The 14,552-nt window shown below is 41.1% G+C and overlaps 1 protein-coding gene across 1 annotated transcript; it reads right to left on the reverse strand.

Moving 5' to 3' along the window:
• Positions 1-11,025: 11,025 nt before the first annotated feature.
• LOC102956590 (olfactory receptor 10AD1) lies at positions 11,026-14,022 on the reverse strand. Its single transcript, XM_015539843.2, has 2 exons — positions 13,908-14,022; positions 11,026-12,067 (listed from the first exon to the last, which is right to left on the reverse strand). The coding sequence occupies exons 1-2, from the start codon at positions 13,910-13,912 to the stop codon at positions 11,104-11,106; spliced, it is 969 nt and encodes a 322-aa protein (XP_015395329.2). The 5' UTR covers positions 13,913-14,022; the 3' UTR covers positions 11,026-11,103.
• Between the last annotated feature and the right edge of the window lie 530 nt (positions 14,023-14,552).

Below are 14,552 nucleotides of genomic sequence, written 5' to 3' on the forward strand. Positions count from 1 at the left end.
TACTCACTTCTGTTATTTATGTGCTTGTTATTCCCCCTTCCAGATTATGAATATCTTGAGGGCCGGAACTTCTTTCTAATTTTTATATTCTCTTAAGTATTTACCATATGTTATTGACTTTAAGGCATCATCAATTGTGACACATAATTATTTTAGGTGCCATTAAGAAAGAAAAAAAACACTGCCAATTAAACATTCACTATGCTTTATCAATTTTATTTAAAAATTTTATTCTGTTTAAAAAGTTTATTTAGGGGCGCCTGGGTGGCTTGGTCGGTTAAGCGTCCGACTTCGGCTCAGGTCATGATCTCACCGTCCGTGAGTTCAAGCCCCGCATTGGGCTCTGTGCTGACAGCTCAGAGCCTGGAGCCTGCTTCCGATTCTGTGTCTCCCTCTCTCTCTGACCCTCCCCCATTCATGCTCTCTCTCTCTCTGTCTCAAAAATAAATAAACGTTAAAAAAAAAAATTAAAAAAAAAAGTTTATTTAGAAAGACTTATTTAGAAAGAGATCGTTTTTTTTTTTTTTTTTTGTATCACTCCAAAGCACACAAATATAATTTAAAGTCATTATGGAATTCTTATAATTTCTTCATATTGAGTCTGACACTTCTGAATCACTTTTGACTCAAGGTTGTTGATGTCTGTTATTTTTCCAAACATTATATTCTCTGGGTCATTTTGAGTGTTAGCGAAGCAGCATTTCTTAAAAAGAGAGCTTCCCTATTGTCTCTGGCAATTTATTCCAGGCCAAAAAAATCTATTCTGCAAGTTTTAAAGCTGGAACTTTTTCATCTTGCCAGAAAATGTTCAAGGAATATTTTCAGACAACAACCAGAACTAATATTCCTTCAAATGGTCCTTGAATGGTCAATTAACTGAAACATCAAGGGGTTGTAGATTTCCAGTCATACCACCTAGAATAACAACTAGGCCCAGGCATGTGTAGGCAATGACAACAATGTCATGACTGCTGCTTGGCCAACAGTAATTGTAAGCTGACATTGATTACTGATTATGAGACACATCCCATTTCAGAAGTGTTAAAATGGGGGAGTGGGAAGTATATTTGGAATTGATGAGATCAGTAGCATGGGAACTTCCTTATAATCAGAAATAAATGTTTGAGCCTTAAATATAGAATTAAAAAAATACAGAATTTTAGAACTGGTAATAAAAAAAATGTCCCCATCTCTTAGAATCTTCAAAAGTGTTACTGCTGAAAGAAATCTTAGTGATGATCATATAGCCATTTTATTTATTTATGTGTTATTTTTATTTTATTTTAGAGAAAGAGAGAGAGAGCACAAACATGAGCAGGGGAGAGGGGTGGAGGGAGAGAGAGGGTGAGAGAGAGAGAAAGAGAGAGTCTTAAGTCCATGCTTAGCATGGAGCCCAACGTGGGGCTCATTCCCATGACGCTGGGATCATGACCTGAGCCAAAATCAAGGGTTGGATGATCAACCGACTGAGCCACCCAGGCACCCCAATATAACCATTTTATGTATAACTCAGATGTCTGAAGAGACTGCTATGTCCCTTAGAGATCTGATTAAATTTGGTCCAAATTCAAATGCCAAAATCTGGGAATTCCACAGGATTCCATACATGCCTGTAGCGTCTTATGGTTTATTTTGCTTTTGCTTCTTTCTGCATCCACAATCCCGAGTCCATGCAAGCTGCCTCAGTTTGACTTCTTATCAGCTCTGGGACACATAAAACAGCCCTTTCACTGGTTTCAATAACAAATATAACCTTACTAGGCACTGAAAATTTTTTACTGTAGACTTGAATAAAAAAAGATGAGGGAGAAGTGATCACAAGGAGAGTTCCCATTGAGGAGTTTATGCCTTTCACAGGCTCCTCTACCCTATCCTTCCTTTACTCTCTTCTTCCTCCTGCCTGCTCCAGAGTAACAAGCAAATTCTTTCTCTTATTTTGAGAAAAATAGTTTCTCTCCCATTTAGTGCCTGGATGAGAGAAATTTACTTTATTCTACTCCAAGCACGTTATAAAAAAGTGTAGTCTCCTGCAGTGAATATATGATGCCATTGCATATAACTAAAGAAATAGATGAGATGACATACCCAAGGTTGCATAATGACAATATCAGAACCAGAACTCTGTCTAAATTATATAGATCAGTGTTGTTTTTTTAACCCATTAAATGGTACTGTACCTTTCTCTGCTACAAGTAATTCTTTTTTAATGTTTATTTGTTTTTTGAGGTGGGGGAGGGACAGAGAGAGATGGAGACAAAGAATCTGAAGCAGGCTCAAACCCATGAACCACAAGATCATGACCTAAGCTGAAGTAGGATTCTCAACTGACTGAGCCACCCAGGTGCCCCATCTCTGCTATTAGTAGTTATAATATACTAACTGGTGGTTCAGCTTCAATAATAAAAAGGGCAAGTCAACATTCCTTTAGAGCAGGTGAATAATTCTTATAAGCATGAAGGAAAAAAGACACCCAAGAAGGAAACCATGACTGAGTCAATTTGCCAACAAGTATTTACCAACTGCCTACTATGTATCATGGAAGGTGGTAGGCACTGGGGCAGACTCTAAGAAGTCATGGTCTCTGCCCTTAAGTTTCTCATAGTCTAATGATAAGGGAATTGTGTGCTCTCGAATTGGGAGAGAGTACTTCTCAGAATATTGAAGGGAAAATCTGTTTTCTTTGAGCATTGTCAACTGAATTAAGGGTACTTCAATTTTAAAATGGAAATGGTGTGTATGTGTGTGATGGGGGCCAAGGGGTGGGGGAAACAAGGTAAAATGGAGAGGACAAAAGTAAAGAAATGCTGAGAAAACCCACAAAAATTTATACTACAGAGGACATCAAGTACAACATTGGAAGAAAAGCAGTAGCTGAGCTGGCATCTCATACTTCTCTGGAAAAAGTAAGTAGAAAGAGGTTGGGGAAAAATACTTATGGCCTCTACACCAGTGCACAAAGTACAGGTAATATACAAATAGAACTTGAGATTTCGTACAATAAGAAAAATAAATTCTCACAGATATAAAGAAACTTGGTAGGGTGGGACTCATGTCTGGGACACGGCAGTGAGAAAAGGTGCGGTACATTGTTCCAAATAAACAATTGGGATCTGATGTGCAGCTGGAAAGGAACTGGCAGTCATGTGATACACACCACATATATGTGGGAACATAAGCAGCTTCTTTGCTGTGATCTACAGAAAGTCAGCCCCTGCTCTTAGTATTTATAAAATTCAGAAAGGAAAAGAGGAAGAAAAAGTGTAGGGAATGGAAGAAGGAAAGAGACATAAGAAAGTAAGCGGAGGAATACAATAAAAAACAAAGAAAATGATAAAAGAGTAGCACTTTACATCATGAAGACAGTCTTATGGGATTTTATATCCTTGAGAGTGGAAACAGGAAATGAATTATTTAGGTGAAGGTAAAGGAGAGGAAAAGAAGCAATATTATTGTAAAAATGTGCTAGATTCCACCAAAACAGATGAACTGGATTATAGATGCCAGGAACAAATTATGAAACTGGCACAAAGAAGTTCCAGAAGTGAGGGGAAGTTGATTTAATGTAATAGAATCCTTCAGAAGGAAGAAGATGGCAGAGGAAAGATGATTCCGGGTCAGATTCTGACCCACAAAGATGGAATTGATTGGTGAAATGAGGGTGAGGAAAATATTGAAAATAACTATTGCATTTTGGTTCTTCCTGATAGCCAAGGAAGTAAGGTAAGAGGTAGTCCAGGGCTACTGGAAGCCTGACTTCAAGTAACTAGAAGGTATGATTTTTATAGCCTGCAACTCTATAGGGGGAAAAGGCTCAAAGAAGATGGCGTTCTCTTAAGAATAAAATTTAGTCAGTACAATTGCTTTGGAGTCCAATGAAGAGGACTGGAATGAATGATCACAGGGACCTTGCCAATGAACTCAGATTTAGAGATGTCAGGCAGAGAGTAGGCATAAGTAAGAGAGTAGTCCATATATTTCAATACTTTCAAATGCACAAACTATAAGGCAAAAACTGGGGGATTTGATTACAAAATAAAGATTTATGTTCTACAAAGGCCAACATGGACAAAGCTAATAGGTAGATGGCAGAATAAGAAACTATTTGCTTTGTCTAAAACTGACAAGGATATAATAGCCTAGAATAGATATGGATCTCCTACAAATGAACAGCAACCAGATAGAAAAAAAAAGGTGCAAAACATATCAATAGGCAATTTAAAAAATAGGAAAAAGCTAATATGCGTATAGAAATTTGATCAAAACTATCAATAATCAAAAGCACATTGAACCAACAATAATATATTAGTTTACACCTATCACACCAGCAAAAATTAGAAATCTAGAGAGTTACAGATGTCAGGGATGTGGAAATCTGCTACAAGATTGGTTTCACCACTTCTGGAAAGCAAGCTGGCATTACTTGGACACATTAAATAGATTCATACCCTATAACCCTGTAATCTCTCTCTTAAGTAACATAAAACAAATTCTTTACAAGTTCAGAAGGGGGCTAATAAGAGGATGTTCATTGCAGAGTTATTTGTAGTGAAGTGGAGCTGGGGGCAATGTGGGTGTTCATCACTGGAGTAGTGGAGAAGTACAACATGGCAAATGCACACCATGGCATCAGTGTGAAAGAACAGATTAAATGTTAGCATATGGCAAGATGGATGGAGATGAAAAACAGTGCTTAGTGAAAAACGTAAGACACAGAATGAGACCTATAACTCAGTAGCTTTGGAATACATTTAAAAATACATGCCTACCAAATAATAACTATTTTCTAAGAACACATTTAAACAGAAATATACACACTAAACACATCAGAAAATTGCCTATTGTTGGGGAAGAATGGGAGTGGAGATAGAATGTAAAGATGGAATAAAGAAATAAAGACATAAAACAAGAGGGTTTTTCCCTGCAGGCACAATGATGGTGTATCATGAACTGAGGAGTATGATGAACTCAATCCTTCAAGGAACAAAAACTTCAAAACAAAACACAGGAAAACACAAACACAAATTTATCAGCACTAAACCATGAACAGAATAGCACTTAGAGAAGAAAAAGCCGAAATGAGGAAAAACTTGTAAAAATACTGACAGCAAAATAGGCTTGTTATTCCAAAAAAGAAATACAAAGAATTGATACCATTGATGCTCAGAACACATGGGGTGCTATATACATTTTTGGAGGCACTGATTTTAGATGTTTGAAATACCTCATCTCATTTAATCCCCATAACCACATGAGGTAGATATCTTAGAACTTTTTTGGTTGCAAGAAATGTAAACCTATCTATAATAATTTTGAGGGAAAAAAGTTTATTATAAAGACGCCAGGTTATCTCCAAAACCCAAGAGCAAAAATGCAATTGGCCCTCCAAGGTTGACGAAACCAGGGCAACCATTATCTCAGGCTCTTTCTCTGAAGATATGGTTTTCTATCTTTGCTTCTCTCTGTCCTCCGACTTCAATCTATTCTCCCTACCTGCCAATTTTCTTTGCTTCTTCACATACATGGAAGAAGACAATGGCTCCATATCTGAGTATCTGCCTGTTCCAGCCCCAAAGTGGGTATATCTGCTGCATACCAATTCCAAATTCCTAGGAAAGAGGACTTAATCAATCTAGCTTTGCTAAACTGATTGTGGTGATAATGGGGTGTGGTGTTCCATAGTACTAACTTGACTGCTAGGGCTCACCCCAGTGGGAGAAGAAGAGGGTTCTTGGAGAATGGGCTGAGTGCCATAGCACCCTCTAAAGTATCTCCCATGGCCAACAGGACTGTGGAATATTTGCCAAACAAATGAATAATTGAATGACATGAGACTCAGCTTTCTCTAACTTCAAAGCCCATGCTCTTTGTACTACATCATACAGCCTCCCAAATGTTTCCATTTGAAAAAAACTGGTTTCATTACTTCTGTAAAAGAGAATGGTCTTATATTAGGTATCTCCAGAAACCAGATGGCATATTCAAATTAGGATAGTTTGGGGAATTTCATAAAGGTTTATTTATAACGGTGTGGGTAGGTTGTAGGGAAATTGCAAAGGAGCTACAGTACCCCAAATCTGGTATTAGAGGGGCTAAGCCTGAAGAGGTAATGGGAGATGCAGTTCCACAACTTAGAAATAGATAAGTAGAGAAGGCTACAATGACAAGAGCTGAGATCTTACCTAAAGGGACTCAAGTGAGCTTGCCACAATGCCACAGGGAAAGAGCCAGAGGATTAAATAGCCTAACCTCACATTCCTACTTCCCTCTAATCTTCTGCCTATACTACTCATTGGCTGAACCCAATAGAAAGCCAGGGGTCAGGGGATCTGTTGACCTGGTTCCATGCAGGTCAGCCTCCCAAGCCCAGAGCTGGGTAAAGAGGGCCAGGAATTGATCTGCAGAGGCAAAGAGATATCTAGGCCTGTAGACTAGAAAATAAAAACAAACGTGCAATCAAATTGGAAGTCCAAAAAGATAAGACTTTAAGAGTTCCCTATAGAGGATCTAGACATGTTTAATTTTCATGTCCTGGGTAAGCCATATTTCTAGATATTAAAGTGAATATTTAGCTTAAGTCACTAATGATGAATGCCTCAGGGGCTTCCTTGGGGGGTTCAAGGCTCTGGACACTCCCTCTCCACTCCTACTAGAAGAGTTTTGCTATTTTGGTTTAAAACATCAGGATTCTGCTACGTTGAGAAAATAGCGCTACAACACCTCCAGGTACTATGCTAAGGACGCATAAATGAATATCAGTGGGGAAGACAGAGAAGTAAAGAAGTAAGAGAACAGTGTTAGGAAAATGCATTGGTTATGAAGGGAACCCAAATAAAGTCCAATGAATCCAGAAAGGGGAAGGAGTCAAGGAAGGCTTCCTGGAGTAACTGCAAAGGGAGGTAAAGAAGTTTCGAAGACACCGGCGTTGTCTAGAAGGGAGGAGGAGCCCAACAATTATTCACTATCACCTGAAAATATCGAAGCTACAGATCGGTGGACTAGGCTAGGAGGTAGGAGGACTCGACGTGATAGGCAAAGATCTATGCTCAGCCCAGCCTCCAGCCTTGCTCCGCCCCCATCCCATCCCATCCCAGCGCAACCCATCCTCCACCAAAGGGGAGCGGCCTTTCAGCATTTCCACTCAGCTGGGAGGGTATTCCAAACCCAAGAGACGCAGCTACCGCGGGGCGCGGCTGCTGCCTAGTCTCCCAGAATAGCTCGTGTTCCCGGGAGGTCTTCAGGTTAGCGCAATCCCGCCCCAGCGCGGCCAAGAAGACGCTCATTGGCTGCCATAACGGTGATCCGAGAAGTTGGGGAAGGGTGATTGGCCGCAGGTTTGTTTTGTTTGTTTGTTTGTTTAGTGCTGACCACGCCCATCTTCTTTACCCTCCGCAATCGGGTCAGGGCCCAAAGCCTCATGGGTAGTTTGGGCATGCTAGATTGGGAAATATGGCGTCGGTTTTAGGAGGGATCCTGAAGGCTGGAAGAGCTGGAACCAGAGCTAGAATTCCTGGGTTCCCTCCCCACGTTTTCAGGGCCTGGGCTGAACTGTGGTAACCTTAGAGGCTTGTCGTGCATCCCCCCGCGACAAGTGGTTTTGCATACGGATAGTGAGGGGGCTGGGACGAGACGGTCATTTCGGAGTGATTTCTGGTTGTTGCATTTACGTGCGTTTTCGCAGTCGCTGGGGGCTTTTCGTGTGCCTCCCGGGCTCAGGAACCAGGGCAGAGGCTGAAGCAGGAGACACCACCAAGGCGTCGGCTTCTCTGGCGTTGGAGCGCTGCCTCCGCGCCCCTGCCCCTGCAAGGTCCGTTGGTGCCCCGGCCTCCCAGAGCCCAGGTCCTTGAATGAGAAAGTGCTCGCCCTTGAGAAGACAGTTTAGGTCGCTCATCCCGATTTTACAACATTCCTGGCCATACTCACCCTCCACCTTCCACGTTGAAAGCATTTCAACAAGGAATCAGGCAGTTCGTTATACCTGGAGTTACTCAACCCCAGCTTCTAGCCTCCCCGCCCCACCCCACCCCACTTTACAATTCACTGCTTATTCTTTAAGGCTTAGTTCTAATGCCATCTCCTCAGTATACAGCCTGCTCCATTCTTTGGGACAGTTATTCAGTTACATCCTTACGCTAAATGTGGGCTCTGGAACTGCTGCCCACTTAGAAATGCCATTTGAAATGTGTGATTTTGAACAAATTAACCTCTATGAGCCCCAGTTTTGCCTCTTAAAATGGAGGTAATGTACTTCCAGGGTATTGTGAAGATCAAATGTAGAGCTGTTAGAACATAAGTGCTTGATAAATGTAAGCTGCTGTTATTATCTGCCCTCCCAACATACTTTGTATAGGCCCCTCATAACGTTTGTTCTTTATATTACCATTAATATATTATATTATATTGCCCTATTAAACTTTGAGCTTAAAAGCCAGAACTGTGTCTTGTTACAATGTCAGCGTACAACAGTGTTGGGCAAATGTAAAGCCAAGAAATTTCTTGGAAACTTTGCAAAAAGCACCCTCTTCTTTTCCTTTCTTACTTTTTGTTTGTTTCTCTTAAAGCCTCTTTGAGACAGGAATTCTCAAACTTGGAGAAGAAGCTGAGATCCTAGGGGGAAGAATAAGCACTTCTTTTGTTCTCCATGGTGACCATGAAGGCCCTATCCTTTCCCTTTCTGCTTGACAACTTTAGACAGGTTTCATCTTAAGTATAGGCCCCTGGCCCCTTTTCTCAGAGCATTTATTTTAGAAAACTTGTAATTGCCAATCTTTCTGTGCCCCTTTTGAAATGTATATGAATCTCCTTTAAAGCCTTTTGCTAGTTTCCAGACCCAGGGAAGGTCTTTCTCAATGACCTGGGAGCCATCCCTTTTTTATTTTATTTTATTTTATTTTATTTTATTTTATTTTATTTTATTTTATTTTATTTTATTTTATTTTATTTTACTTTACTTTATTTTATTTTTTATTTTATTTTATTTTTATTTTTAATATAATTTGTTGTCAAGCTAGCTAATATACAGTGTATACAGTGTGTTCATGGCTTCTGGAGTAGATTCCCGTGCTTCATCACTTACACGCTACACCCAGTGCTCATCCCAACAAGTGCCTTCCTCAATGCCATCACCCATTCCCTGCCCCATTAAGCCTCAGTTTGTTCTCTGTAGTTAAGAGTCTCTTATTGTTTGTGGGAGCCATTCCTTTAAAATGCAACCCTCAGGAAGATGGCATTCCTATTTCCTAGTCTCTATGGGAGGGTAGGAGCCCAACATCAATGGGCATCTTGCTCCAAATTGCAAAACTACAACCTGTAAACTTACTTTTCCTTTGAGTAAAACCAGTCACCACACACAGGTAGCCCTACTGCAGCTCTTAAGAACTCTCCAGCCACTTGTTTTAGTAGAGTTGAGTTCAACCTCCTATTGCAATAGTCTTTTATTATTTTTTTATGTTTATTTATTTTTAAGAGAGAGTGAGAGCAGGGGGAAGGGGAGAGAGAGAAGGAGACAGAGGATCTGAAGCGGGCCTCTGCACTGATAGCAGCGAGCCTGATGCGGGGCCTGAACCCACAAACTGAGATCATGACCCGAGCGGAAGTCAGACGCTCAACTAGCAGCCACCCAGCTTCCCCTCCTATTGCAGTAGTCTTAAATAAAGTCTTTCTTTCCTGTTTAACTTTGCCTGGTGTAATTTCTCTTCGATAATGGAAATTTTTTTGTTCTGTGTTTATTGTTTCTTCTCAATTATAGTGGTGTTTCATTTCTTCCTCCTTGCTGACTAAGAAGTGCTTCTCACATGTCCTCTGATATCTAGAGATTCACCAATTTGGACTCAAAAGATTAGAATTTTGTGGAGTGAAGCTACTGCTTTAAGTCATTGCAGAAGGTAGTGTGATTTGTATAATATGGAAAGGGTAGTACATCTATTTGAGGGAATCCTAACTGAGGTGAATTCATCTTATGGAAGTGGCACCAGAAAATAACAGACCTGTTCCCTTTCCTATTATTAAGAAAGGGGCATGAGAAAGATGCAATTTAAAAAAAAAAAAAAAGAGTGGTTAAGAATATAATGCTCTCTCAAGGGACGCTAAATTTGGTTAAGGAGAAAAGCTAGAAGAAGTGAGAGGGGTTAGGGTTGCAAATGGAAAGACTTCTGCAATGGTAGAGATAGTGTGGAGAGGTGTTACTTAAAGTACAGGGAATGAAATATGTCTATTTAAGGTGGGAAGTAAGGTGCAATGAAATGAAAGATGGTTGGGAAAAAGGAAGGCAGTAGGGAGAGGGGAGTTAATTTGGAGTATATACCAGGGAAGGAAACTAATAGTCTGAGAAGCTTGGAAGAGGCATTGACCACTTGGATCATAAGGGAAATATCAAACAGTCATGTTACTTAAGGAAACTAGAAGATTTAGAAGGGATTTGACAGATTGGTCTATCTCACCTGCATTTCCTCAACAACCCACAAGCATAAACATAAGTTGAATGCAGTGTTATGGTAGCCACTTAAAGCCATCATAAAAGTTCTCCCTTATGGGCTAATGGAAGCTAAGAAGATGGGGTTCAGGCTTATCATCCTTCGTTTTTCTTTTTCTTCTTTTCTCTGACTTTTCTTAATGTCAACACTGCTCCCTAATTCCCTTTTTCTTAACTTCTTCCCCTATTTTTTCTTATGTAGGAGTGGGGTGGATGAGGGTGGATTCAGGATATGAGAGTGGAATGTGAGAAAGAAAAGAACACTACAATGATAAGTTGAAAGAGAAAAGTTTGCTCCTAAATGTGTATGCAAAACTCAGGCTAGGAATAGTATGTAAAAGTACTGTACGAATAAAATTAAATGGAGTTAAGTGCACTTATGCCTTTAAAAGATGTGACAACATAGAAGAAAAACATGAAAGTCTTAAATTATCCTCAGGAAGGCCTAAGAGAAAACAATGCTTGAAGTGAAATCAGACAGATGAGCATTAGACATCAACAGGATCTTCCAGGGCTGATGCTAGTAGAAAGAAAGCTATGAATGCTCTTTCCTGGAGGCTCTCAGCATTGGAGAGTTGCCCAATTGTCAAGACTTGGGTGGGCGGGGGGAGACCTCTCTTCCAGGAGTCTTCCCACTAGATAGATTCTGCCTGGGCCAGGCTGGTCCTCCCAAGGGCCCTCACCATGGCCCCCTTCATTTCCTTGTTTCGAAAACTATAGATGATGGGGTTGCACATGGGGGTGATGATGGTGTAGAGAAGGGAGAAAGGCTTGTCTTTGTCAGGGCCGTGTGTGCTGCGAGGATTCATGTAAGAGAACATGGCTGAGGTATAGAAAAAGATGACCACAGTCAGATGGGAGGCACAAGTAGAGAAGGTCTTCCCCCGACCTGAGGAGGAGGTTCTGCCAAGGATGGAGGCCAGGATGCGGGCGTAGGAGATAACAATGAGCACCATGGGGCTGAGCAGCACCACGATGGCATCGGCAAAGATCATTTTCAGGCTAAACTGGGGGTCTCCACAAGAGAGGGCAATCACTATGGGGGCCTCACAGAAGAAGTTTTCTATGTGGTTGTCTCTGCAGAAGGGATTCCGGAATGACATATACTCAAGAAAGATGCCATTGATCAGCCCAAAGAACCAGGCAGTACTCACCAGCCTCACACAGACATGCTGGCTCATGATTTGGGCGTAATTGAGTGGGTGGCAGATAGCAACGTAACGGTCATAGGCCATAAAAGCCAAGAGGATGCACTCGGCTACACCCACACAGAAGACCAGGTACATCTGGGTCAAGCAAGAGACAAAGGAGACAGTGTGGTTCTTGACCACCAGGTGGATTAGCATCTGTGGGATGGTGGTGGTGATGAAGCAGACATCCAGGAAGGACAGATGGCCAAGGAAGAAGTACATGGGGCTGTTGAGTCTGGGGTCTGTCCAGGTGATGAAGATGATGAGGCCATTCATGGCCATGGCAAGGCTGTAGAGGGCTAGGAAGAGGGCAAAGAGCAATGCCCGAGTGGAAGAGGAGCTCTGCTCGAAGCCCACGAGGATAAACTCTGTCACTGTGCTCCCATTCCTTAGGTCCACCATCTGCGGCCTGCTTGAGGAGGGAGGACAGGAAAAGCACAGGTGAGATAGTTGTAGGGGAATGCAAGGTACTCACTTGGGCCCAGAAACCCAGCTATAAAGGAATAACGAGCGGCAGTAAACATTTTAGAACTTTAGTAAAATATGTAAGTGGCCATGTTATGGGGCAGTGAAGATATCAAGGTCACTATAGGCTGCATACACGGAATTGTAATATCAAAAATTGAGGAAGTGATGGTTATACTTTACTCTGGTTTGGTCAGGCCTCAAGTGAAATACTGCATCTTATACAGGGCTCCAAATGTTGAAGGATTAGCCACTAACAAAAATGTATTCAAAGGTGCAAAACTCAGTAGGGCTTGGAACCCAGGCTAACTGAGGAATGGTTTAAGAAATTGAAGAATGGAGTATTTGAAGGAAGACACTGTGGCTATTAGCTTATAGAAGATCATATTTAGGAAGCACTTGGGAAATGTTTAAAGACATATTTTTCTAGAAGAAAAAAATGCTTAGTCTTAGTGTATATATTTAAAATGATAAATGACTGAAGTTTCAGAGAAAACAATAACATTCTAGCCTTTGGCATTGTCCCTTAGCTGATAATAATTTGGATACCTCTGGAAACAGCCATGATTACCAGTCATCCATCCTCTTTCCAGACTCCTTCTCCTAGTGGTTGCCACTATTGCATCAAACACCCATGCTGTGCATGCTGGAGATGGGGCATACTTGTGAACTCTTTATTGTGTGCTTTCCTCATAGGAGACAGTTTTCCTACTGGGGTTGAAACTTAGGGCTCTGCACCATTGGGTGGAAAGTATGCAACCATCACTGTGAGACAAGGGAAACTATGAGCAGGGCACAAATTCAGCCTTTTTGGAATGGACCTTCAGAAAATCTTGATTTGTCCCTTGGCTTCTGGGATAAGTCTTGTTCTTTTTCTATCATCAGAGAATGAGAATTCAGAAACTCATGTTCTTTTCTCATTATTGTAAACTTTAGGAAGTCATTATGTTCATATTAAATCTCTCTTGTACTTTTCATCTTGTCTTTGAGTTAGGATATCAGATCCCTTCCACTTTCAGATGCTTATAGTTGGTTAGTATATTCCTTTTTAACCTTAAGTTCTGCCAACTACTCTTCATTTTCTTTTCTCCCACTCCTTTTTCTATACACTCTCACTCTACCCCCTGTGTTAGTCTTTTGCTCTCCCTTTTCCACTTCTACTTCTCACTCTTTCTTCCCCCTCTCCCTTTCTCATATTTGGTGTGGGTGTTTGCCATTTAGCTACCTCTGGGTGGACTCCCTTCTCTTCTCCATATCTTTATTTTTTTCTCCATATCTCAAGTTGCCTATCTTAATTTTAGAAGAGATGTACCCAATTACTGCCACTCCTTTTAGCTTTGTATTCTCGGTAGGTGATTTCCTGATAGGTCAGGCAGTGGGCCATTCCCATCATCTGTACTTTGGAATGCCCCTCTAGAACTTGTACCTATATATTCTCCTCTTCAGGCCCCAGAAAAGGCAGGGAGGTCAGAGAGCAATGTTTAATCCAAGATATGGCTTGGAATCACGGACCCAGTGGACATATTGGGGCTGAAGTCAGAATCTGGGCAAGAGAAGTCAGTGAGCTATGCTCCAGACAAGCCTGGGACTTGTCCAAGAAGAAACTGAAGTTCAACCTAAGAAAGCACTAGGATCTATAGGAGTATAAATTCTAATTTGTGGTTCACAGTCCCAGAAAGAATACTCTGTGATACCTGGCATCTAGTGCCCTGTTAACAACCAGGGTTAATGAATCAAGCATTGGTATAAATAAACAGGATAATAATTTGAAAATCATATCCCACCTCATTCTGTTGCTTGGCTGGTGGTGATGTTTGTCACTGAATCACTGCAGCAAATAATAGAGAAAATCTCATTGTATTTGAAGAACTGGTCCAGGGAGGATGGTCTGACCTGATGGGCCACTCTGGAAGAGAAGTTGTGGTAAAGACCTTGTTAGTTCTTTGATATTCACACCATAGGTGATGTTTACTTAAATAATAATATTAAGTTACGTGTGTACTGCACTTCAACTGTCACATATTCCATTTGTTAATAACCCTATTTGCTCCGATTTTTTCATAGTGTATGTTTTGACCTTCTCAGGATTTTTTAAAAAATGTGTATTTATTTATGTTGAGAGAGGAAGAGGGGGAAGAGGCAGAGAGAGAGAGAGAGAGAGGGAGAATCCTGAGCAGGCTCCTAGCTCAGTGCAGAGCCCAAAACAGGGCTTGATCTCATGAACCTGGGGTCATGACCTGAGCTGAAATCAAGAGTTGGATGCTTAACTAAGCCACCCAGACACCCTGCTTCTCAGGATTTTTAATTTTGTCTCAGTGCTAGCTGAATCTTTGCACTTTGACTTGAAAATCACATGCTCTCTTAATTGTTACTTAAAGAAATACCAGCAAGAAAATAAGAAAACATGCATTCTCCTTTAGCTGCTGATA

This window comes from Panthera tigris, chromosome B4 (assembly GCF_018350195.1).
Source record: "Panthera tigris isolate Pti1 chromosome B4, P.tigris_Pti1_mat1.1, whole genome shotgun sequence".
Taxonomy (NCBI): Eukaryota; Metazoa; Chordata; class Mammalia; order Carnivora; family Felidae; genus Panthera; species Panthera tigris.